Source organism: Tenebrio molitor, chromosome 2, assembly GCF_963966145.1.
Source record: "Tenebrio molitor chromosome 2, icTenMoli1.1, whole genome shotgun sequence".
NCBI classification, from domain to species: Eukaryota; Metazoa; Arthropoda; class Insecta; order Coleoptera; family Tenebrionidae; genus Tenebrio; species Tenebrio molitor.
Genome location: NC_091047.1, coordinates 10,260,822 through 10,288,405, shown reverse-complemented (window position 1 = coordinate 10,288,405; position 27,584 = coordinate 10,260,822). Strand labels below are relative to the sequence as shown.

General features: G+C 33.8%; 3 protein-coding genes and 1 long non-coding RNA gene across 7 annotated transcripts in view; 2 read left to right on the top strand and 2 right to left on the bottom strand.

The window, feature by feature from the left end:
* The window catches only part of nolo (no long nerve cord), a 233,565-nt gene that overhangs the window by 128,796 nt on the left and 77,185 nt on the right, over window positions 1-27,584 (top strand). For all 4 annotated transcript variants that reach the window (XM_069039742.1, XM_069039745.1, XM_069039741.1 and 1 more), the window contains exons 4-5: window positions 11,384-11,482; window positions 13,609-13,782. In XM_069039742.1, coding sequence (XP_068895843.1) covers window positions 11,384-11,482; window positions 13,609-13,782 — 273 coding nt within the window. The remainder of the gene's footprint in view (window positions 1-11,383; window positions 11,483-13,608; window positions 13,783-27,584) is intronic.
* On the bottom strand, window positions 10,018-10,598 carry LOC138124916 (uncharacterized). Its single transcript, XR_011157307.1, has 2 exons — window positions 10,458-10,598; window positions 10,018-10,294 (listed from the first exon to the last, which is right to left on the bottom strand). It is a non-coding gene; the product is annotated as an uncharacterized lncRNA (long non-coding RNA).
* LOC138124652 (uncharacterized) lies at window positions 23,293-23,923 on the top strand. Its single transcript, XM_069039761.1, has 2 exons — window positions 23,293-23,440; window positions 23,516-23,923. Exons 1-2 carry the CDS (start codon window positions 23,426-23,428, stop codon window positions 23,870-23,872), a joined length of 372 nt encoding a protein of 123 aa, XP_068895862.1. The 5' UTR covers window positions 23,293-23,425; the 3' UTR covers window positions 23,873-23,923.
* Window positions 25,242-25,819, bottom strand: LOC138124656 (larval cuticle protein F1-like). Its single transcript, XM_069039764.1, has 2 exons — window positions 25,662-25,819; window positions 25,242-25,606 (listed from the first exon to the last, which is right to left on the bottom strand). The coding sequence occupies exons 1-2, from the start codon at window positions 25,671-25,673 to the stop codon at window positions 25,319-25,321; spliced, it is 300 nt and encodes a 99-aa protein (XP_068895865.1). The 5' UTR covers window positions 25,674-25,819; the 3' UTR covers window positions 25,242-25,318.

Genomic DNA, 27,584 nt, shown 5'->3' with positions numbered 1-27,584 from the left:
ATTATTCTCCTTACTGCGATAATCATACGGCTTCCTAGATAATTATACTCCTTTCTTTAAAAGTTGTCTTTCATACTTTTTATGTGCAATAATTTTACCAAATCTATTTCGTGCTTTTATGATTATCGACAATTCGACTCTGTTGGCTAACTCAAAACTTTGTTGCCTAAGTATCTCTTCGTTTCTGTTACTAGAGAATAAAGCTTTCATAACCAACATTGTCAAATTGTTACCAATAATCAAAAAAGTACTTTATTTTTTAGTAACACGATATTTGTTTCTTTTCGTCATAGATACACACTATGAAAAACAACTCATAACTCCCTTGGTATATTTCAAATTTTTCGCCCTCCACATTGTTTACAACAAACTCATGAGAACAAAACTACAGCAACCATATATACATGCAATCTTCCCTGCAAACTATTTTTAAGAAAGTTTTAACTTTTAAGTACAGACACTAAAAAATAAAAGATTGTATGCACCACGGGAGATATTCTGTTTTTCCCCTCGGTTGACCTCGGTTCCCACGTCAACCTTAGGGAAAAATCATATCTTCCTTAATGCATAAATATCTATAACATATAGATATTACAAGTCGTAATTGTCTTGAATTAATTGTTTCAGACCATGTTCTTTTTTTATTTTATTTTTATTATAATCTACTATAGTTACAACTACTTAAATCAAACTTATTTACCATTCACGATTGTTTCAAATTCGGATTATCTATGAAAATCTGACATTTTAGTTGGCAGTATTGTGATTTGCCATGATAAATCTATTTTAGGTTATAAGTAATTCAACCGAACACTGCTCCCAGGTTGTTACATTTTTTAAATAATTGAACGCATTAGGAACAATGATCGTAAAATTGTAATTGGAATGAAACATAATACATATTTGTAGGGCACTTCTGGGTAGATTCTTATTAACTAAATTAATGACGGATGCGAATATGTATTTAAAAACGAAACGTCATATCACAGGACCTGATGGCAAACTAACAAAAAAATATTTTGGCCTGCTGCGTGTTTAAAACAATCGTGAACGGCATATATGTCGAGTATATACCTGGTATAAACGTAAACAAAAAAATCAGCACACGTCTTTATATTTTGAAATTTTAGCATAATTAGTTTTTTCATTGTTTTTTAAAAACTTATCAAAACATTTTGATTGAATTTACTTCTATTGATTTTAATTGACACTAACTAACGTAATGATTTAGACGATTGGTTAATACCTACACTTGTACCACACCGATTTACGATTTTTGTAGGTTTCGAAATTTAGTAAAGTTAATTATTCACCGTGACAAGAAGACTGGTTTCCACTAATTAAATGTGCTTGAGTTAAAACGACATTTCAGATTTAATAATATATTATGTTTTATATTAAACAATGGCATCATTGTGAAATGGGGTTTTGGTTTCGAGATGATTAATCGGGCAAAGGTTTATACTCGTATTATACAAATGAAAAACTGTAAACTCGACAAAGTCGTAACTTTTCTAATTGTCCCGGTAGAGTTCCCTCAGAACCCTTTTGATTCGTACGAGAATTCCACCAATCTTCACAAAATTTTGTTTCAATATTGGAGGACCAACAATTTAATAACAAAATTCATATTTTTACTCCTCAGTCTTTATTAACTTTAGTTGAAAAACTCTACTCTCTTTTTACACGCTCTTTATATTGATGCGTCCGACTAAAAACTGCTAATTAAATGAGAGTATGCTAGATGTACGTTCGCGAACCCTAAAAAGTTGTAAACTTTTAAATTTGAATTTTATAAAAGTTGCGAGAACCACTTGTAAACCGCTTATGTGATTTAAGTTGCGTTTTAAAGTAGAATAATCTTGTCAAGAATCGGTAAGTCGAAGTAGATGCATGGCTTTTACAGGCTTTACGACACGAATAAGACGAGAAAAACCAATTTTAAATTTGAATAAAAGCAAGATTATGACAGCACTAAACTTATTGAAGGAAGACTCGGTGCAGCATGTACAGAATGGTTTAAAATAAAGCCTCATAAATTAACAACCAAGCAAACCTTTCAATATAAAAAATATACAAATTTACGAGAAGGTGTATTGGTTGTACCATGCGATCAACAATTATTTAGATCAACGAAGGCTTTGAGATTTTGGACGTGTGTCGATAATGCTTGGGAATGCATGGGAGTATTTTTGGTTGCATATACCTGTTTCAATTTAAATTTGGAAGATGGATCTTTTATGTTCTGAAGTAAAAACTATTTTTGCGTTAAAATTTGATTCATAGTGACAGTTGTTTGACGTTTATTAGCTGAGTTAGCAAAGATACGAAAAATCTGAGACTGTCAAAGTCATAGCCGCCTTTTATCTAGTAATTGTTGATCGCACTGTAGATTATTTCAAATACACTCGTACTCCTTGCTGTGTTTTCTAATTTTTATAAAATATGGTTTTACAAGGTATAACGCAATTTTAAGCCAAGTTATGTCAGCTTTCAAAGCTCGCATGGTGTTGTTATTTCGTGTAAAACCCCATCTTAAGAATTTAAAGAAACAGAAACCATTTTAATACATCACGCTTTTTCTTACCTTTTCAATTTTATTTATTATATTGTGGCTCCTATGTTATTCATATTTAAAAACGGTCGCTTGTTTCTAGTCCAGTTCGTCGTGTTTTTTTAGGGATAGCCATAACTTTTAATATTCTTTTCGAGAAGAAATATTTCAGTGCTCTCTTGCTCTCTGCAGTTTATATACCCCATATTGTTTGCTGAAGTATGACGAAGAGTGTATAAATCAAATGTGAAACTATTAAAAAATATGAGATTTATAAATATCACATCCTCTCGACATAGATCACTGTTGTTTTTTGGCATTCCATCTTGGGTGATATGTATCCTCGGCTTGATGAATGGTTGCAAACATATGTCAAATATCTTGACAAATGGCGTTGTCCCCGACAATATAGCAACTACACACACAGGTCGATAATGCTCGGCGGTGTTTTTCAATGAAAAGTGCCAATTATTATTTATCAAATTTACTGTAGAGTGTATCAGTAGATGCGTCGTTGCTTTACTTAAGAGGTAATGCTCATACGCTAGACTATAATGTATGCTAGTGCGCGACGGGACATCTCTCATTGTCTTCGGCATTCCCGGTACACAATGTCTGCCTTTATCAACCGGCTTGCAATGAATCATTGACGGGGAAGGACACCTGTAGTGGGTGGACATTTAAAGATGTAGACCATACTTATAATACAGACATTATCACCGAATGAGAATTATTAAATGACCCACCCGGGGTTCTTCCTAGGACCACATACATTTTTTTACTAACTCTAACGCAGTTTTAAAAATATGTATATCAACTTTGAACACTTTTTTTTAGAATTAAGAACAAGTTCTAGATTCGCGTATTTCATATTAACTAGAGTACATATTGGAAACTTTTCTTGTCTCATAGTTGATACTTCCGAAGAAAGTTTGTAACACTGTTTCATAACAATTGTTGCAGTTTAGAGAGATATCGTGCAATGAGTTTCCAAAACACATTTTATTTTCTTATTTAGCACTTATTTTTAACTTATTATAACTTAACGTATTCACATATTTAATTTTATGAGACATTATGGAAAATACAATTTATATTTTACTGTTTTAATATACCTAAACAAATTAAGTCTAACATCATAAAAAATACAATAGGGAAAGAAATAAAATGACAGTCAAAATCTGTATTTTCCGTTTTCTTTCAAAGCATAAATAATCCTTAATGCTCCAATTTTATTTGTACAGGGTGATTCAAGTTTTACCGCCAGCACGATTAACCCTATTAAAAAATTAGTAAAAATTACGAAACTTTTGGGTTACATTCCCTTCATGTAAGGCTTCAAACGTGTGCAATCAATTTTCCCGTATCACTTCATTCAGAGCCATAAAATTAAAAAAATCGATTTTAACCAAAAAAAAATTTTTTCCGTGCACGCTCATAATTTACAATTAATTCAAAGAACATATTTATGAAATTCGCATCAAAAGAAAAGGATTAGTTTTTGAATTATTCCAATTTTAACATTAGCAGCGAAAAATGATCAAGATTTACAACTGCAGTGTCATAAATAATTTGGAAACATCTGTTAAGAACTTTTCTAGTAATTCTTTAGTCCCTTAAGGGTACCATAAATAACCCATGTTAATCTCTATTGTTGAAGTGACCGCCCAATTTAATAATAAATCATAGCTAAATTTTGCACTTTAATATCGAATTATATTTATTTAAAAAACCGGTGATGCTTTCATGATTTCAATGACATCAAATTTTTCCTAAGTGTTTGAAAGGACTCTCACTGAAAAATTATGTAAATTAATGTAGCGGTTATTGAATTAAAACGAAATATTTACTCGTTTCATTAAAAAATTTGAAATTTTTACAGAATCTTCTACAGCGTCACACAATCCTTCCCGAATTTTTTGAGAATTTTAAATCGAATATAAGTGTGTGTTTTCGCTCGGGCGGTAAAACTTGAATCACCCTGTACATATGCATAGATAATTTTAAACAAATTTAAAACAAAAAAAAAACATTATTAGTCTAAATGTTTTAAATCAATTGTGTTTTTTGCATTTTGTTATTGCAAATTATTTAAAATTTTGAAAAGGAATGTGAATTTATTACTCAATGATTTGTTTTTGTTTATATTTTCCGCTCTTATTTGCTATACATATCTAATGCGTAGAACTGATTTTCATTGATTGAAACATTAGTTCCCTATTATATGTAGTTGTAATTTCTTTTTCAAAAACTTTACTTAGTCTAGCCAATAATCACCAAATACTACATATTTACAACGTAAATTCCGTCAAGTCCATTAAACCTTAAAAAAAATTCAGACAAACACTAGAATTTCTTTTTATGTTGCTAAGAACCCGCTTTCACTTTCACAAAACAAATTAATTAATTTTTTTTAATTTTCTGGGAGAAGGATTACTGCAGGTTTTTGTTTGCTTTCTGTGAATGGTCCACTATTTGCGGAAACGTTTTAGACGTTTAAGAGGGCAACCTCTACAAATCCAAAGAGATTTATCAGCGACGGCTTTTAGATAAGATTGGTTTTTAGCAGTGATGTTCCTTTATCGTCCCTAACTAATCCACTTTGAATTTTATCTATTTTTAAGGTCGTTCTTGAGATATGCGCTTAGACACTGATGGATGTAAATTACAACACAGTTGTTTTATCACACATTTTTTCATTTTCCTCACATTAGCTGCCCCCTTACACAACAAAACCACACTGACTACGCATTTAAATCTCTTAAACTATAACTTGACTGTCTGAATCAGCGGGAATGTCTGCAAATATTAATTTTCTTGCACTTCTGAATATAAAGTTGCATATGCTACAGGCGCTAAATATATTTTTGTTTTGTTTTGGAAATAAACAAAACCCAACAAACCAATCTAACTGAACCAATCATTCTTTTTCATTGGCACTGTCCTAAAGACTCTACTTAATGCAGTTAAAAATGGCTTCTTTCGTTGAAAATGTACTGAAACTAACAACAGTACCTAGTGCAACGTAAAAATGGTATTTTCAGCGTTTGACCCACAAACTGCATTGAATTAAACCGTTTCGGGGATCGTCTGTTACAAAAGTGTGATCGTAATTTAGCGCAGAGTTCATGAATCGTCAACAATTACGGGCCAATTCCGGGCTGTTGTAAAGGAGGCGCCATTCCGGCTAGTCCTCCGAGCCGGAGTCTTCGTCCTTGCCAAGACATCCAAGCCGATTTGGAGCTTTGCCTGCAACTACTATCCACTCCCTCTCTTCACCCTCGTTAAGCAACACACTCAACCCAGTTCCGCTGTTCTCTTATTGTATTGCCTATTTTTGAAACTTTCCGGACCGTAATTTATCACTGCCATAAATTGCTTCGCATGTAGAAACTATTTTTTTTTCCTTTTCGAAACATACCACAACCATTGGAAATTTGTATAGCACATAATGATCAAGTATCGTTATTGATGTGTTTTTGAATTTTTTATTGTCAGAATGCGGCGATTCGCTTCAGTTTAACGATCTATAGTGGTTATATGAGGGAGCGTTATTATTTGGTGTCATAATTCTGAAAATGAGAGCCATATTTTTTATTGGATGCGTTTTAAATAAAATTAGGGAGGGAAGGAAGACGTGAGACTGACTGTCGGGTCAAAAATGCCTGAATGTTTCATTTATTAACTTACGCAACTAAATCATTTTGTATATTTGTATTTAAATTAGGACTGGAGTGGGACAGACCCAAGGGAAATAAATATTTTCTGCCAGGGGCGCACTCATAATTCATTCTGTACGGTATGTAATCGTAATATAAACCAACAAACGTAACAAGATCCGATTTAATCTTCTTTGTGTATTTATTAATTTTTTCGAACGAATTTTTTGTAAATTATTCGCAAGCCCCTTTCGCAATTAAAATGAAAACAAACAGTAGCTGATACATTTTCCATTAGCGAAACATATTTGGAATCGACTTGTCGAGAAATAATCAAATCCAACTGTCTTTTATCGTTGTATGTTGTAAAACATGCAAAGCAGATACTTCTTCATTGGTAGTTTGCTTGTTACGTCGTTGGCAGAAAAGTGGCCATGTAATGTGAAAATTTGCGTGGTCCTTTGATGACGCTTCAGCCAGGAGTAAGCAACCTGAAAGACGTATCCTGGGAGCAATGAAGCAGCTTGTCGCTCGCGTAATTCCGTTACACTTTGACTGAATTCCTCCGGGACCCCGTGATCACATTGTGCTCTCTACTCCACGCTCCACCGTCCTGGAGTTCATCCCCTCCGGTGACGCCTTAGTAGCTCTTCGACCTTGCCATCTGAGATAGCACGGATCGTTCCTCCACCCGACAAGAAAATTCCCATCGCCGCCGAATTCGCATCGACTCGACAAGCTGAACAGCGAACGTATAAATTTGATTTGGTAAATATGGAATTTGGCAAAAAACCGCCGGTTCTAAAGTACTCACTCGTAGATTTAATAATAAAGAGTGAAAGATTCCGTCGTGTGAAAATCCTATTTTCTCGACACATGTGTTATGAGAGCAACGGGAATGGCGAAAGGATTTCGGCCGGCAAAGGCATCGCCGGCGAAAACCGAATCTTATTCTATGTAATGGCCTTTTATTAGAGTTTATTGAATTGTACTTGTGTCGAGTTCGGCCCGCATTGGAGGCGGCAAGGGCGGTGTAGCGAGACCGGCAATCGCCCTAAGGGAACTCTGGCAAGTTGCCTTCGACCCGGCTTCTTACCTTGCTGTTTTATTAACGGCCGCATCCAGTTTTCCGAGCCAGTTGCGGTTACACCTAATGGCTAATAAGAGATTTAGGAAGTTCCTTCGACTTTTATGACGGATCGTCGACTTGTGGAAGGCTTATCTTGAAGTTTCCGTCAACTCCCGCAGCCATACTGCTGGAACAAAATTTAAATGCATTAGGACCAGACGGTGTAATAAAATTTTTAGACTGGCTTGAACGTGTCGTCAAATCTCAGAAAAATTTTCACGGACAAAAATAAAACAACCTGGACAAAATATGCACCAGTTGAGAGTCTCAATGCCGGGTCTGGAAATAGTGAGCCGTTGAGAATGTGTTCCAAAAAAATGTGCGAAAGTGAGCGTTTGGAAATAAAACGGAAAGGAGTGACATAAAAATTAAAGAAAATAGAACTGACGAAAAAGTCAATGCTTCTGGACAAATGAAGGGATGTTGGCTCAATATACAAAATTATATTAACACTTTTACAACTGAAAGATTGAAAAAATATGACAATAAAGGTAACAAAATAATAAAGTATTTACAAGAGATGAATTTTTACAACAATAATATTATACGGGGAGATCAAGAAGGACTGTTTAAGTTGGTAACACTGGGTACTGGGTCGTATTTTAAATCGTATAACAGGAGTAACTTCCGGCTGTTGGTGGCTTGTCGTTGTATGCTATACCTATATCAGATATTTGTCAAATAAACCAACAAAACATATCCAGTTGCAGTGTTATAAATAACCGATTTAAAAAATTTTCTTAATTGAACTGCCACCTTAAACAGTCCTTCTTGATCACCCGGTAGAATAATAGCTAATAATACTGATTATTTTAATATGTGGTGGAAATTTAAAAAAGTTAATAAGGAAATTAATTAAAAATGAAAAATTAAGAAGAGGTAGGGAAAGGTGATAGTTTAAGGTTTAACCATAGAAGGAAAGATAACATAATATTTATCTGATTTGTTTGGCTTTCCAATTTTCATTTTATAGTGTTTCTTCTTTTCCTTCTACATGTTCCCTGTTTTCTATTAGTACATGGAATCAATTGTTTTGGATTGATGAATACAAAATGGTTTTTCTACCGGTTTAGTTAAGCAACCTGGTTTATGATGAATTATGACTATGAATTAATACCCCATCACACCAACAATGTAAAAAGTGAGGTTAGTGGTGCATTCATAATCAACTCTTCAACGGCAACTTTAAGGATAAATTTAAACGAACACCCGATATTATCGCAGGAAATCACCTAATTTGTTCAAATATTCTACTTAACATGCAGGCAGAATAGGAATATCTCAATTATTATCCATTGCGGCAAGCACCAATAATCCTAAGAAAGCACCAGTCTCTTTTGAGTCGATGTCTAGCCAATTTTTTGTGGTTTTTTCATTGTTCGCTTATATACATTGTCGATGCAAATACGGAGTTGTTGAGGTATATTGATATCCATAAATCGAACGCATCTATATTAACTGTCAAAATTCTCAGACTTCAACCTTCTCGGACATGTCCTTTGAATACATCAATACTGACAAGAGAAATCCGGGTTCAAATCTAGACATCCATTTTATGCCGCATTACTAACACTTCTTGCATTTAGAGTGCCAGTGTCACCTTTACCACTGATTGAATCTTCCCAATCTAAATCTGTATCAATAAATTCGACGTCTTAATCAAATGATTGAGATTTTTTCTTCTTCCTCTTCATCTTAGCTGAATATTAATTTACAATCGACAGATGTTTAATTCAGCCAAAATCTCGGCTTCAGATGATGTAGAAGTTTTTATTATGTTTTTAGTAAATATTCCGTTCTTGTGTTTAATGTCCAAATATTTAATTTCCCCACTAGTGAAGAAATGTGATGGATCGCTGTCACATTTCCCTACATGTGAAGAAATAATTCTCATGTCTTGTTTGAAGTAAGTAAAAAAGGGTGGCTATTTTCCAATAGCTGTAGAAAAAATAATTAATTGCACTTGATAATAGTCAACTGAAAGAGGAGAAACGTTAAATTTAAATGTGTAATTCCTGTTTCTTCCTTCCACAAAAAATAGTGATGGCTTCTCTCCAAATCCTTGGTCTTAAATCAATTGGGTCTTTAGAGTAAAAGGCTGAGACTGGTATTAGAATTAATTAAATTTAGTGACTGGAGACAAGACGTTCCTCCATTTAATTTATTATTATTGGAATTGTGTAAGTTCTGTTAACAAAACAGAGTATACTTGTTCTAGAACTCTAACATTAAAGTGCACTTAACTTCAATGATTAGAGAATTATTATTTGATAGCTCCTACAGAGAAAACTCTCTCAATCCAACATAAACTACCTGGTACTTTTCACTCTGTGTTTAAATGTATAGGCGATTTTTAGTCATCTGCTTTATTTATAAACCTACAACCAGTTACGAAAGCATACAATTTTAAGGAAAGTCACAACGGGAATTTTGAAATAAATCACTATTCGAGTCTTAGCCAGCCCTTAAAGATCTGTTTGTTAACGACCATTACAAGCTTCTCTGGTAAGCCATTTCACGTTTTAATGATAGGGTCTGCCATATAACGTTAGAGTTCTTGGACAACTATAATACATTTACTGCAGGCTTTGTGTCACGTTAGATAAATGCCCAATTGATTAAAGCTGATAGCTTAACGATTACATTATTATAAAATAAAAAAAAAAACAGAAATATATGTTCCAATTATTTTATTTTGCAAGTGATGAGCCCATTCCAATCTTACACAGTGGAGTAACGGGCGTATGAGGCGTATGACAAAGGATAAGGAGTGTAGCGGTAATATGATGTGGATGGTAAGGTGTACACCACCTCGGGGATGGGAACAAATCCAGTATATTCGTCCTTAATAATTTGACCGCCATCAGGACCAGTTATTGTCGTCCTTATGGCAGGTCCGACATCAGGTTGGGGTTGGGCGGTGGCGAAAGCCAACAAAACGGCCAAAATAATCTGGAAAATGTCAGCAATTAGAATTTATGAGAAATGACAATGAAGAAACACTCCCTTTCTCCAAACTAAATTAAACACATTTATCAAAACTTGACAGTATTATTTTTTTAATATTGTAAAGTCATTTTTCACATGAAAATAAATAAACCGTACCAAGACTTACCAAAACTTTCATTGTTGTTCTTTGTAGCTGTACTTGACGCTGAATGATGGACTAGGAGTTTTTTCACTATATATAGGGATTCACAAGGTCACATCACACAATTACAATTTTTTAAGTGTTTTAGTAAATCACATAATAATCGTCCCATTTGATTAACTTGCTATCAAATGCACATTTTTAACTATTACATTAATAGGTTTTTAAAATCCTATTACAAACAACAAATCGTACATTATTATTTTTTAATATTCTGCACATTACTATTAATGTTTCTAATTATTATTAACATGTTGTAAAAAGTAAATATCATTAAGAAGACCTAAGCTTTGTTGCACTTAAAATGCACATCTTTGTGAGGCTATTGTCGATTTTCGTTCAAAGGATCAAAGGGTATTTTGTATTTTTTTTTAAATGTACGACAAAGAGTCATTTTCAACTTCTTTTCTTTTTCTCCTTTTATTCTTATTTTAATATAGTTAAATTTTATTTATAATAATGTATAATATTTATATGATATGTAAACTTAATTTCAAACAAATAAAAAACTTCTTCAAGTCCTGAGCTTTTGACCACAGTTCACAAAACACTAGCAGCATTTCCTCTTTGGATAGCAATACTTATTCTTTGCTGGAAATAGCTAGGGGACTCGGAAACACCAGATTTTTCAAGCAGCAACTTGCTTATATCTTTAAAAAGCTCCTTAGCATTTGGGCTCCATGGGCCAAAGGTTTCTAACGAAAAGGCGACAAAATTATGATTTTCTTTAATTGTACAATATTTCCCGTGTTTTCATTTTTCGGCTGAAAGAACAGGGGGAAAAAAATTAAAAGATTAAAATTAAAGGTAACATTGTCTGATTAATGAAATAACATGTTCTTGAATATTTCTGCGATTTTTTAAATTAATGTTTGTATTTTTTTTTCTAGGTGACGTGCTTCTTGTCATCACGCGGCACAGAAAACAACCTAACAATGGCAGAAGTTCCCGGTGAAGTTCCTATAACGTCGGATGATGATTCCGAACAGGTAAAGATCTTATCAGCCACCACTAATGGCCAATTTTAAAAACGCGATAGAGTCATTTACAAAACGTATTTCCTTAACTGCACTTCGGTCTTCATCTCTTCAGCGGCTGCTTTTTCATGAACACGAAAATCGCAGCACACCTCCCGCCCTTCGAAACAACTTTCGACATGTTATCCCCTCGTATTTTATGGCGAAGATGGCGACTTTCCAATTTTACCACTGGCAAAAATGTACACATTGGCACGGCTATTGATTATTATCAAAGTTGAAGTAATGTAACGCCATTAATCAAATTTTATAATTGCGTAGGTATTAAAACAGACGGCGAGTGGTTTCAATTTTCAAAATGTAACAAAGCTCCTCTGTATGTGTGAATGAAGCTCGAAGCTCAGCGCATAGCATAATAGAGAAATTAATGATGGTGGAGTATTCGCGAGAGTTTTAAAGCGTGTGTGGACGTGGCGGAAATAGGTTTTAATTATGTGCAAAATAATAAACAGGTGATGAGGTGATATTTCTTATTCAAAACGAAACAATAGGAAAAGGGGGTCTAAAACCGGACTTTTCATAAATCTGATTAATTATGTAGAAACAGTTGTAATGAGTTTCGTGTTTGCATTTATTTTGACATTGCAGAAATATTACAAAATTCTTAATAGACCTGCTCATATCACACTCCATTATATTTCAATCTGAGGTGTCAGTAATGTTTTTCTGTCGTTTAAACATAACAGATGTGTTTTCGATATAAAACAATATACAGGGTATTCCACGAGTGATAATGAACCCGACGAAATTGAAAATGCAACCCACAATACATTTGCAAAGGACACCCGAATATTTTCCGCGTCCACATCCAGGTTTGCTTTGCAAGTGTATTGTGGGTTGCATTGAACATAACGATGGATTTTATGATTACCTGTTTTGTCGTTTATTCAGAAAGTTTTAATTAATTGTAAGTAAAGTACACACGTGGACATAAAAATACGAGTCTGACAAAGTTTAAATTTTGCAAAGCGCAATCACGAGCACCGAAAATGAAACCATAAAACATACAAACAGTAAAACGGTAAAACAGCCGCGTCATGTAGGTAATAAAGGTCGTGTCGACACGACCATCAAAGCCTTTATTATTACATTGACACGGCTAGAAATATATCCTAGGAAGAAACGTCGATTAGTGGAAATAAAAGATGGGATCATCACTTTCTCGAACAAAGTGAAGTCGTGACCACCGTCAGAAAAGAAAATGCGAAAGAAAGGATGCTCTTTCTACCTAACCGCCTTTAAATGAGTTTGTTGAGTGATATTCGAGCGAGGAAAAAGGAAAATACAAAAATTTCACTTGTAGATAACATTCAAATTTTAATTCCGGTCGAAATCGTCGTCAGTCAAGACGGAATAATCCGTTGGAAAGCTGCGCGAAGTAATTGACAAAGAAACATCAGTTTGAGGGATTCTACAAGAGGATTTTCATATCTGCCGGTTTTGATAATGCGTAATTTATTGTAATTTGTGAGTAAAGTCGTATTTGCAAGTCTGCAATCCGGTGGTGCTTCTAAGAATCAACAATGCATTATTCATCCGAAAAGCTCGACTCTCTTCTTATTAGTCTTAACCGCGATTCTCAATCTTTGGTTTTATCGTCGGTTCTACGCCCCACCTACGTATTAACGAGGGGACCGTTAAAATTCCGCTTGAAAAGGTGATTACGTTTTTCAACCACTCTGCATGATATTTTCTTTGGGAAGCACTTAATCAGAGGCCTTCATAAAATCAATTTTGTTATTGGTCGAAGAATTTCGGAAGAAAAATGTTGCCAATTAATATCGGAAGTGCTTTCGACGAACAAATGAGAACTAGAGGGGAAAGAGAGTGGATGCGGAGGAATAAGAGAATTCTAAAACAAAGAACGTTCTTAATGCCCTTACTCTGCAAAATTAATGATGTTAAGTAGAAAGTCTTTATGAATCACTCCAACACGAACCTATCGATTGTTAACAAAAGCTTATAATGTAGTTTTTGCCACCCTCTAGCATTATTTAGAATTCGTGGTGGTTACACTGACTCATTATCGAACTTTTGATACAAACATTGGGTGAATAATCAACGTTGGTTTCTTCCAGGAATTGTCGTCGCAGCTGCAAGAAGTGGACAGCAGATCTGGAGGCTGGTCCTCCTGGTCGGAATGGTCGTCGTGTTCGAGGTCGTGCGATGGGGGTGTTTCACATCAATTAAGGACGTGCAGAACGGGATCATGCCGAGGGGACCACGTCAGATATAAAATATGCAACATGCAGGTTGGTCATTTTACTTGCTTAACTTCGTCGACGATGACGTTAATTAGTGGTATTATAACAATGTTCATAAGCGGATATTAATTATTGCGAGAATGCAACGGAATATTAATTATAGTTTTAAGACAAAAATGTACCCTAATTATATGCTGTCCAAAATTATTTCTTTTAATGCCTGCCAAGTGGGGCGGCAACATTAAAACCAACAATGAACTCAAACATTTAATTTAAACGATTTATTTTGGCATCAACACTATAATTTTTAACACTTCCAAATAAAGAATATATAATTGAAAATGTAGTGAGAAAAAACTTCATGACAAGGTTATATCCTGATTTTAAAAACAAATAAAATGGGATATTCTTATTTCTAAAACAAGACAAAAACGGAAGAACAAAAACAAGAAATATTTTCTATGAAAAACAATATTCAGCTCTTCTCATTGTATAAAATACTGTAAATGTCAAAGTTCACAATTCCACAATAAACTAAAGTTAAGCAATTTTATTTTGAGTGAGTTTCTTACGTCAAAATTATCACGCCTGACTTCTTCGAGGATGACAATGGTAATTCAAAGGCGATCCCTGGAGAGCGAAATCAAGTCATCATTAAAAACTTTCTAGGAGAGGCCAGACCCGAGATTTATGGTTTTAGCAAAATGGAGCCAATGTCCATTGCCAAACACATTTTTAAATGATGTGAAAAAACTTCAAAATGAAAGTATTAATTATTACTAAAAACATAATTAATTCAAATATTATAACCTCTCGTAACGTTTGGACCGATCTCTGTTAATAATAAGTAGTCACTAGTCAATGTTATATTTTTTCCAATATACAGAGTGTATCTAAAATGCGTGTTGATTTTAACACGTAGCAGAGCTTGTTAAATGAAACTTTTTTTTACGAAAAAACGTTACAAAGTGATTTAAAATTTGGAATAAATTAGCCATCAAAATGTATACCCACCTATGGGTGAAGACGAAAATTTTCTATATTGTCAAAAAAGTAAGATTGTTATAGAAAAAATTAAACAAATAAAATTTAAATTCTTATTTACAAAAAAATAGAGACTAGTTAATCACACAAAACGACTCGTTTGGTCAAAATTGGGAGGGAAATAATCTTGGACAATTTTTTGCGATTTTTGCAAAATGCTATAGACAAAAGTTTTATAAATTGGCGAGTACTTTCACTGGTTAAAAGTAACACACGTATTTCAGATACACCCTGTATTGTGTATTTGATATCTAAGTTATGAGATTTAAGATATAACATGTAATTTTATTCTTTACATTACCACTCTTGGGAAATTGGTTGAGGAATGAAAGAACCATCTGTTAGATGGTGTGGTACTTTGGTGTAGACTTCGAGATACATTAATAATTTTTTTTTGCGCAATATACGTGTACATTTTTTCGATCTTGATAAATGGTGTTTTTAATGATGAGTCCATGTTAGTCCGAAGCCGTCACATAATTTTAGTACCAGAACAGTAGTAAATGTCATATTATTCAGTCGTTTCAAAAGATTTTATGACCTCTGCACACGCTTAAAGTACTGCAAGTTTAAAAACAAGAGTTGTAGCTCGTAAGTGGGTACCACTGACTAATAAATTATTGGTGGGTTCGCTAATAACATAAATTTTCTCTTGTGGCTTTTAGTTGATAATTACCTGAGTCATTCTTTAGCTTTCTAGAAAGTAATACAATTTGCCAATGAGCTTAAATTGTTGGTTGTAATGTCATCTCTGGATGCATATTATACATATTACTAAATTTTTTTTTCTCCACTACTATGCTTTCTTGTATGATATTCAATTCCACTTCCCGTGTTAGAATATATTAAAAAATCCACGGCTGTGTTTTTTCTTGGTTTTATCGTGGAGAAACTATAGTCTTTAACTTACATATAATGCCTATTATCCACTCAAATGATTCCACCACTCGCCTATGGCTCCTGTTGGAATCTTCATCCTCTTGAATAATAGCCATCGTGATACGCTCACTGAAGAATGTACTATGGCGGCCAAAAAATTTCGGCCGTCATTTTTCCGTCATTTCAAAAAAATCGGTGTAGTCCATTCCTTATTGTCATTATGATTGATGTTTTTACTTGTCACTTTTGAAAGTCAAGCAAAATGCCATCGGTATCAAATTTTAATAAAATCAAAATAGTAACTCTTGCACAAAGTGGAATGTCCCAAGCTCAGATTTCGATGGACCTTCGTATACCTAAAAGTACAATTTCGTCCATTCTTCAGAAATGGAGACAAAATGGAATGGAACTATTGAAAGACGCCAAGGCTCAGGGAGGCCTAGCACATTTACTGCAGAAGAAGATAATATGCTTCTCAATAGATTACGCAATAGCCCTTTTATGACGGCTGTTGAAGGGGTAAATACAAGCAAATACAACGGAAAGGAGCGGTCGATTTTCGGCAAACATATGGGCATGGATTTTAGTAGATAGACCTGGGCTAATGTTGTCTCTAGAAGATCGGCTCAACAGTGATGTTTATGTTAGGATTCTTGAAGACGTGATGATGCCTTTAGTTTCAAGAATTTTTCCGAATTTTAACTTCATATTTCAACAAGACAATTGTTCAATGCATTCAGCACATAGGGTAGCAGAATGGTAGCATAAACGTTCTTGATTGGCCAAGTCGCAGTCCAGATTTTTGGTTCGTAATTTGCAACAACGACAAGTAATTCGGAATAGGGCAGAATTTTTAACTGCGATTACTAATGCATGGCAATCATTACATAGGAATTATCACAGAGATTTATGCCTCTCCATCTCGCGTCGTGTAAGACGAGTTATTGACGCCAATGGAGCAATGACCAAGTATTGATTTTAAACTTCATTCATTTTATCTTTTGATTTAGCTAAGTACTTAAACAAAAATAAATGTTTCATTTCCTTGTCTTTGCCTTAATGTTTTTCGTTTGATTTTTTAAAAACTACGGCATACTCGTGTAATTTCCACGGTTCTCTGTTTGGTACTTTAATCCAAAAATAGCCGCAAGTCTGCCTCTAGTCTCTAGTGCCACTAGCGACTAGCGGTCGTGTGGTAATTGTGTAAGAGTGGAACTTGTCCTTTGTATTCACAAAATTTCAACTGATGGACTGAATGACAGATTGTCAAAATGACAATAACGATAACAAAGCGAGGTTATTGGTGCTTAAGGGTAGTTTACACTTCATGTCAGGGCCTTGAAAGTGACGGACGAAATTTTTTGGCCGCAATAGTACTATTCTGGGACGGTGCGGTATATCCTGTTTAACCTACTCTTTTCAGACAGATGTAATAAACGTTAAAACTAATTAAACGTCACCTGTAGTATTCTAGATATGTTTTTGCGCCGCCACTGGTGAAACTATTCTGATGACTCAGTATGTTGTTCTCTCTTGGAGCTAAGTGTACCACTGAATTCAGTATATTTAAAAAAATGTTTTAGTTTTCTATTTAAATAATGTTTCTAACCTCAAAATCTGCAAGACGCAAACCTTGCGAAGTTACTTTTACGAATATAAAATGTGTCAAAACTAACTTTGATGAGATATTTTTTTATTCGATTTACAAAATTTCCAAGTGTTTTCATAAAAAAAAAAAATGTACACAGAGTTTACAAAATAGGTATATCGGGTGTTCATTTAATAAATTTCCGGTGAAAGAGTCGATTGTGAACGCACTACGGATTACGGATCATGGATTAGCTGTTTAAATCTTACCGTTATTTGTGTTTTTACACGAGTGTGCGTTCACAATCAACTCTTCAAAGCCAATTTTGACCGGAAATTTAAATGAACACCCGATATAAACATACTTTACCATCTGTTTGGCAATCGGTACTGAAAGAAAAATAAGAAGAATAACGAAAATTGACAAGTATTGACAAGTTTTTAAAATTACAAAAGTAGGCAAGCATAATTCATTGAAATGTACTTATTTATTGTAATATAAGTATGTAAATAAATAAATAAATAAAACAAATCTTGATCATTTAAACTCGGAGATCTTCAAATGTAAAGAACTAATAAAGGAAAACTGTGAACTGCAACGAATTCCCCCAAAATTTACTTATACCAAACACAAACCCAAAATGTTTATTCGCCTTTTCTCAAATAAAACGAAATTTTCGTGCGACGCTGATTTTCTCAGGTTCCATCTTGCTCGAAGTACTTTTTTATTTAAATCTTCGCTTCGGTGCGAGCTTCGTGTTTGTTTTTCTTATGAATCTTTGTAAATGCGCAAACAGAATGCCGTGTTATTTTTATTACGCTTATTATTTGTGGTTTTTAAAGTCGTATTGTTAGATAATGTTGCTTCCTAAATTGTTATACTCTCAGCTATCTCCTTAACCGTAAACTTTTATTACAGACTGCCAACCATTTACAAATGTATTTTACACTTGAAGCAACATTTATCGCACCGTCGTTTTTTTTTTCTAATTAAAAATAACTTTCCTGGACATCAATAATAATTATTATGGGTCTTTGTCGAAACGAGACAAACACTTTTCCAAGTCTAATTTAATAAAACTGCGATCATCTCCGTCTCATGTAGAACAACTTCGATGCAGAAACTTTCTTCTAAATGATTTTAAAACTTTTCTCAGACGAATTCCTTTAATACGCATTGGAAATTTGTTTTCTCGGAAAATTCTTTCCTTAACGGATGGTTGCGCCCTGTCTGCGTTGGCAGATTATTTTAAATATTAACGATGTAATCGAATTTCCTCGACAGCTTAATGACGTCTGTTTTGCTTTGACGACCCTGCCAAACTTAAAAATCAACGGTTCAGCAGATCGAACTTTATATTGTCGGATTGTTAAAGCGATACTTATTATTTCTCTTCAGTCAATACGCCCCGAAGGGTCAACAGCTCTTTTACTGAAGGAAAGTTGTCCGAGCACATTTGTCAAAATTGAAGTCGGCATCTTTACTGCCATCGCCTCTTTGCTCTGAGTAAATAATCCTGAGAAGGACCCCGGTGGGTTTGGTGTAAACAACGCAGCGTAATGGAAGAATGTGGTCCGATCGTTATATCGACAGGAATATAAAATATTTTATGACTTCTTCGATTTCCTTCTAAACTATTTTTTATTAATCGTTGATGTAGATCAAGGACTTACCCTTTCCGACCCTCGTAAGGTCTGTACTGTTTCGGTCCATTTAGCAGCTGCTAAGTCAATACTGACCGTTCAAACTTGGAGATGAACGATAAAGACAAGCTACGTGTGAAGGTGAATAGTGGAAAAATAAAATCCTCTCCACTGTTATTCGTCTTTTATATTTAACTTTTATTCGACGAAAGTTGAAAGGATCATAAATAAAAATGTTAACATGGCGTAACGTGGTCGTTTTGTTAAAAAGCATCGATGCTGCAGAAAGTGCAGGCGAGATTTTCACAACGTGAAATGATGACTTTACGAAAAGTGTGGAATTTTCTTTGCTTTACTAAACTAACACGAGCCAACGAACCAACTTTCCTAATTGTGAAATTGCTAACGAGCCTTCTCCCAAAACTTTATTAAAGGACGATATGCAAATTCTATTTATAATGCAAAATAATCTAACGAATAGATGTCGGCATTAATTGAATCTCTACATTTGCAATCTAAATTAATATTTCTAGTTTGCACACATCAAAAATAAATATGTATTATGTTTAGACAGTCACAGCGTTGTTACGCACAGTACCGTTTTCTTTGTTAAAAAAATATCAATCTATTTCCAACATATCTCACATGATGTTTGTTTTAGAAAGTGTTATTTTTTAAATTCTTAAATTAATATATCTATTATTTTACTAGCAATGAGGTAATCTGAACATCTCTAAAGCTTTTCCAAAATACAAAAAATCTGTTCTGTAGTCAATTTTAAAAGGTTTACTCAACATTATTGTGTAGATGGGGAAAAATGGAGAAAAACAAACAATTTATTTCGGATTTAACTTTATAATACGTTTTTTTTTTATTTATAGGCCGAATCGTGATAAATTCTGGTATGGAACTTGCTGATAAGTTTATAACTCGACTGCCTTAAAGTTTTTAAAAACTTTTTAGCATTTAAATTAATTAATTTATGTTTCGAAAGCACGTATTTTAGTTCAAAAACAATTATTTAGTTTGTTTAAGCTTTTAAAAGCAATTTATGACACTAAGAGGGTTATTTCAATGTAAACATTGTTTAGTATACTGTAATTTTTGATTTACTGAAAATAAATTAAAACAAAAAAAGAATTTGTGTATCATTTCACAAATTTAGGAAAAAAGCCGGAAGTTTTTAAATTATTTTTAACTGTCAACATAACACTCAAACTTAACTTGACAGTTAAAAATAATTTACAAATTTTCGGCTCTTTTTAATTAAAATCCTTGGGTCGTGGAAAAAATCGTATATGCACCTCGGGAGTTCATGATTTTTACCCACGGTGCGAGTAAAAATCATGCACTTCACTCCCTCGGTGCATAATCTACTACATATTATAGCTCTCTTTTACCGAAAATCTTTATTTTATTAACCTGCAAAATAAAACGTACTTTTGTTTTGAGTTATTTTCGTGGGAATTTTTACTAACAATACTTAATGTATAATTCAGAGTCTTGTATTTTTTTTAAACATTCCATGAGTAATTTTCAGTGTCTCAGTTGTATCTAGTTGCGTTAGGGTCAATGCCTCAACAGAACTTTCCTATTTAGTTCGAAAGACAAACTTATCTCGTACGTACGGCACTATCTGAGCAACAATCTGAATCTGAAAAGTGTTTGCTTCCAGAAATACATTGTCAATACGGCGCCGACGAATCAAATGTTCGCCTCCGAATGATCTCTCCAATCATTGTCTTCCGACTTTATTAGCAGAGAATCATGTTGTTTGCGCTTGTTGATGTCGCAATTATGCCACCACTTTCGACCGTGTATCTTTTATCTATTCAGTTCCGTAATAATACAATTTTCTCGAAACGGCGTCCGTCGACTCGAATGTCTCAAAAAGTCACAATGTCGGGATGATAAAATGGTCCGATTGGCAAAGGTTATCAAAGAAACAACCAATCGGGGAGCGATGCGAGATAAAAAAATAAACACAATAGACGCAGCAGACGAAAAAGGACAGTGGAAAACGTCTGCCGAACTTGAAATCTGATAAGGAAATGTCAATACGCCTCGGCCTTGCAGAATCATTACGGCTGGGAAATTGCTGTACAAAAACTAATATTTTGTCTTTTCAGTGGGGAGTTCCTGAAACGAGCGGCCAGTTTTTCCGATGATTTTTTTTGACAGGTCGTTCTCTTCACAAGTTCCTCATCCATCTTCTTGATTAGACCAAGTCCGGGTCACAAATTCGCCATTGCCGGAAATTAACTGAATTATTCGACATTTGACATGTCTTACGGAATATTTTCCGGCTTAGACAATAAGAACAAGACTGTGAGTCTCGGCGATAAGAACACCTAAAACAGGTAATACCAGTAGACAACGCCCTCCACATTTCACCAGTACGATATGTGTTTCAAGGGCAATCTAATACATTAATTATGCCGCATGACAAAATAATAGATTTAAACGAGCCAGAAACAGACCGAAGTAAAATCTAAAGAGACTCCAAACAAGATTACTAGCGCCATTTGCATAAGAAATGCGGCGATAATCTTATAAGGAGTCACCGCCCATTGTAATTACACTTGTAATCAATGAATACCAAAGAAAAGACGGTGTCGTGACGATTATGTAAATACTAACAGTAAACGTACTTGTTTTTAAAGCAGTTATGTGTGTAACCAAATTGTCGGAGTTATCTGAATAATTTAAAAAAATCCAATTAATTAGTCAATAGCAAAAAATTGTTTTCTAAACCTGTATTTGCCAATAAGGGTTAAAAAATATTTTTTAATTTTTCTAGTTAATTAATGTATGGCTTTCAGAACAGACTGTCGGCGTAAACAAAGGAAAATATTGTGATTTTAATTACGACAGCTTTTGCTGTGACAAGCGATATTTTGGAGGTGTGGTTATTCGAAGTTCAGGGTCAAGAACAAAGCTTTCAATTTCCTGCATCACTTGAGTTGACATGACATTACCGGTAAAAGCTGTTAAAGTCGTTCCCTGTCATAATAAAAAATGCAATAATTGCTCAACTCTTTTACGATTCCTCTAAAGTCTAAATGAACGATTTAATTTTGTTGTACATAGTGATTCTACAAATAAATGTCTATTTTTAACGTAAAATGTCACATTCTTAATTATTCATATTTAGTAAAAATGTTCGGTTTATTTTTAGAGCAAAAATTAAATACGTAGGTTTTTTTGTCGAGAGTTTAAATGAATAGTTGATGCGGAAAATATTTTTTTTTACTCCTAATTATACATAATACTGTAATTATTAAAGTATTTTTTATTACATCACAGGGTTCATTACCCACGGGCCGTTGGATAATAATTTCAAAACTCACGGCAAATATCATAGCAACTAGTTTATGAAATCAAATCGCAAATTTTAATGCAATAGTATCAAGTATGCTAAGTAATAATTTTAAAACGTCAGTTTCAGTTTGTCTAATAATGAAATTTATTTACCAATTTCTCTTCGTAGTCTTAGAAAAAGTATAGTATTCTACTCGCGGGTAATGGCTATTACTCACTCGGATGAATTACAAAGTCACCTCAAAAGTATAGCCATCATTACCCGCGCGTTGAATAATATACTATTTTCTACAATCGCTAAAAGTCTTATGTATTAATTTCACCATTTTTATTGTGTTTTATAGTGAAAAAAGTAAAATAGCGTTAAGAAGGTGCACTTTTCTCATGCTATTTCTGTATCTACTCATGTATTCCTTCTAATTAAACACTCGGTATTCAATTTCATAATGTATATAAATAAGTAATATTCATATTAAAATTTTTGCATAGAAAACTAACTTTCCAAATAAATACTAAAGCAGGTAAAATTACGAACATTTAATAGTTATTTACATAAAAGTCAGGAAAATCTCACATTACTGAAGAGGAGCTAAAGTTCCGACTCAAGTAAGAGATTTTACTGACGTGTTTTGTATTAAATTTTTCCAGAAATCGTAAAAAAGACGAAATTTACAAATTTTAGAAAATTTTTTTACAAATTCCACAAAAATCAAGTTTGTTAATTTTGTTGGTAACTATAGTTACAAAGTAAAAAACATCGAAAAAATGTCTTTACAGTATGTACTAGTCCGGAAAATTCAATTTTCCTGCACGTAAATAAGCAGGAAAATGTTGTTTCCAAGACTATTTCCGGAAAAAATTATTCAATTATTTGAAAATGGATAAATATTAAACCATCAAATCATAGTCACAGAATTTATATTATTTGCAAAAAAATTTTATTTTTTGCAATGTACTGCCGAAATCTTCTTGGATTGTTTTAAATTTGTTTATAATGAGGCAGTATTAAGATTATTAATATGAAACAATTCAATGTTAAAATGGTTGAAACAGACCCATAAATCTGCGAATCAACCTTTCATATTTACTTACTGCTTGCCACCCAGTATAAGGAAATTCGGTAAACTGACAAGGTTATAGAGTTGACTATAAAAACAGTATGCTCAGCCAAACTCACCATCAGTTTTGAAAGACTCGATACAACCACCCAGCAAAAATGAACACCTTTGCCGTAAGTACATGATGACACCCCACGCAAATAAAAATTGGTTTAGACAATAAGTACATAATTAAATTGCAATTCTAGGTTGTCGCCCTTTTCGCCGCTTTGGCCTGTGCCAATGCTGGCCTCCTTGCCGCCCCCTCTGCCAAAATCTTGCAAGGCCCCAGTAGCAGATCCACTATTGTGGGCCCCGACGGCAGTGCCATTTCGGCCGTAGCTCCCGGTGGTAGAATCGTAACTGATCAACATCCAGGTTTTGTGGCCCACACCGCCCCCGTAGTAGCCGCCGCTCCTGTTGTGGCCGCCGCTCCTCTTCTCGCTCGCGCTGCTTATGCCGCTCCCGCCGTGGTTGCCCATCACGGTTTGGCTCATGCCGCTTATGCCGCCCCCATCGCTTACGCCGGACATGGACTCTACGCTCGCCACGGATTGTACCTCTAAATCTGTTTGTTTTGTTATGAATGTAAAAAATAATATATTGTAAATAATTAATCGTCATCTTTACTGAAACTGCCAACAGTCTTAAACCTAATCGTGGGTTAATTACATTTTTATTTATATTTTTCCCAAAATTACCTTCAGCAAAATAATTTGAATAATTATGGAGGAGCTCTGTCAACTTTTTCCGGTGGGCGTATTTGCTATCTTGAAGTCAATAATGGCCAACGCCGACATCAGAACAGTGAAATGTTAATTGGCTCTGAAATGCCGAAAGATGTGTACACATATTTTAAATTTAATTATCTAATTAATTTAAATGTATTGCAACACACTCTGTGGTAATTTTTAAGATAAAGGAAACGTTGACGCAAATTTTTTTGTTCAACCTGTACGACTAAAAGTACATATTAAAACATTTGTTTATTGATTAAGAATAATTAACAATTTTTTATAAAGAAATTAAAAGAAAAATCATCATTTATTAATTTGACAATAGTAATTTTTTCTTGTAAAGTGTTGATCATATTATGTACTTAAAATCTAAGTAGGTAAAAGGGAAATCTCAAACATATTTTTTATTTACAACAGAAAATGAAATTAAGTCTCATTTTGCTGCCATCTATTTGGTAAAAGAAAAAATAGGAAATAATGAATAATGATCCATAACAAAAATTATTCTTTTCCTTTCTCAAAAAATAATTTTGTAAGAATTTATGCCAAGAGATTAGTCTATTATTAATTTAATTAAAGATACCTACTACAATTTATTTTCAGAAATAATTTATTGTTAGAACACAGAACACTTGTCAGGTCAGGTCAGGTTATTGATTCAAAAAAGAGGCTCCAGAAAGATAAAATAGTGTCTTGCAAATACTTACTTATTTTTACAAATGTTTAATTCATAATGAATGCCAAAATAATAATTATTTACATTAGAGTACGATCGGGGTATTTTACAGCATGAAAACTGGGTTTGAGGCACGAGGCGCAGCCGAGTACCTAATTAGTTGGAGAGCTGTAATATATCTACCGTATGACATTTGTGTTAAACTTTTCCGCTGACCAAATGTATTATTTTACACTTTTTGACATACAGAGCTGCGAACCCGATAGGTTGGTTGATTATTTACTTAGTTAATAAAAATTAAAAAAAAAAACATTTATCGGAAAAATAATACATGCAAATGTGTTTTTTTACACTAAATTAAAGTAACGAATGAACATTTTAATTTTAAAGTAATTGTTAAAAGAGTAAATTAAGCGTGCGTGCTACCGCACTCCCCCACTGTGAATTTCAGCTACCTTAATATAAATTCAAAGGTAAAGGTGTGTTTTACAGTTAGGGTAGCCGAAAATAAATGAAACTTCATTATCTTTCAGAATTTTTTTATATTTTTTAAATTATATTTCAACATAATCCTTATCGTACGGCACATAAATAATTTCTTAGAAGTAATAACCATGATGACCGACGATGCCATGATGAGCGACGACTCCATGATGAGCATAGGCAAGAGGAGCGTGATGGGCGACGACGGCGGGAGCAGCGTAGGCAGCGTAGGCGGGGGCAGCATGAGCAATAACGCCAGAGTGGTGTCCAGCTACGACGGTACCACCGGGAGCTACGGAGGAGATGGCGCTACCGTCGGGGCCAACAACGGTGGCTCTGCTGCTGGGTCCTTGCAGGACTTGGGCGCTGGTGCAGGCCAAAAGGGCGAAGAGGGCGACAACGGCCTGAAATCCACATTATCTAAAAATGATTCTTTCAGTAATTGCTGAAAGTACTTACGAAGGATTTCATGGTGGTTGTTTTGTTCTAGTCGATTGATCAACTGATGCCGTTATGGTGAACCTTTGTCGTTTTATATCACACTGATAGCCTTGACCACACCCCCAAAATCCCGTACGGGTACAACTTTTTTGTTTAAATTTTAGCCTAATTAAATGTAAAACAAGAGATATTAAGTTGATACAAATATTACAATAAACAGGTTGATCCGTTCGGGTCAAATGGAAATTTTCTTCTGAACATAATTAATAATTATTAACCAAAAAGGGAAGATTATAGTGAAAACAATTTAAATATAATATGCATGTAGTAATCACGAAATCACTCATTATGAATATGATTTTAATTTAAATAAAATTTGAGATTCTTATCTTAACGTTCTCTCATGGTCCATGGTCATTTGGCTTGATTAAAAAACTAAAACTAAAATATACCTACTGAAATATCGGTTCTCTATATTTAGTGTAGTATTTAGTCTTCCAACTGATTCAATACAGTTGTTCCATCTTAACATTAACTTCTACTTTAGTAGATATAGATACTTAAGTAAAAGCAAAATAAACGAATTAATCGTGTTATTAAATAATAAATAAATGATAAAAAACATATATGTAATAAGAAAATGTATCTTCTCTTGTATACTTTTCTGTATTCAAGAGAACCAACTGGTCCTGCGGACTGAATCAAAATAAGATTTTCTTAAGTCTCTTTCCACTACTTCCGAATTAACGATAATGAGCTGTAAAAAACATTAATTAATTGTTTATTATTATTACCCTATAAAAACACGGTATTAGACGTATAATGAATAAATCATTAGTGCCTACATCTCAGAGAATGATAAGAAAGCTATTACTTTCTATGTTAAATAGTTTCTTTTCAATCTTTAATAACATTTGTTCACGCAATGTAACGTTTGTTCGTTGATCGTTTTTAGACTCAAAGTTTCACAATATCCACTGAGCCGAGTGTGATAGAAAAAAAAACAAACAGACCACTAAAGTTCCAATAAAATTGTCCAATAAGGGGTAATATGTAAAATAATTAGAATTAAAAAATATTTTGAAGAAATTGATTTTTCAGATCAGTTATTTTATTTTGTGTAAAATGCGAAAGATTGACTAACAGTTGAAAATCTGACCATTTAAGATTGTTTACACTTTTGCAGAAACAATAAAAAAATATCTAAAAAAATGTAATGGAATTTTATTTTACTGTTGTGATTCTGTTGATGGCACTTGAAGCTGAAAATTAAAAGTTGAGGTCAATAGAAATAATTCGTAATATTTCATAAAATAATACGCTCGATATAGAATTTTATTCTTCTTTCTTCTTTAACAAAGTTATATTGCTTGGAAAATATGTGATTTTTTTGTTATTTATTTTGGCTATTAACTTGTCCACATTCTGTTTTGATTTATCTTTGCATCTGATTTCACTAGACGCAAACAACCACCCTCTTATGTTCTTACACACACTTTAAATCACAAAAATCAATCATACATTTCCTGAAATTGTATCGGATGTTCATTTGTTGAATTCATCTTCCAAGTTGGCGTTGAAGACTCGATTGTGAACGCACCACTCGTCAGTACGCTGAGTAAAAACACAAACAATGCAAAAGTGATGTTAGGTTTAAACAGCTGATCCGTGATCTGTAATGTGCGTTCATAATCGACTCTTCAACGCCTACTTTGAGGATACATTTAAATGAACTAATGAACATACGATGTTTATCCCAGTTATAAACAATAACAAAGTTAATTAATATTCGCTTCTGTGTCTGAAGACAGATCTTCGTATAAAGAACTCATTCTCTCTTCGCAAACTTCCAAAAAAAAGGAAACGAAAATCTGAATTGAACTGTTTCTCTAGTTGCTAATGCGTGGCTACGATTTCGAAAACCATCAGCGCCAATTTCCA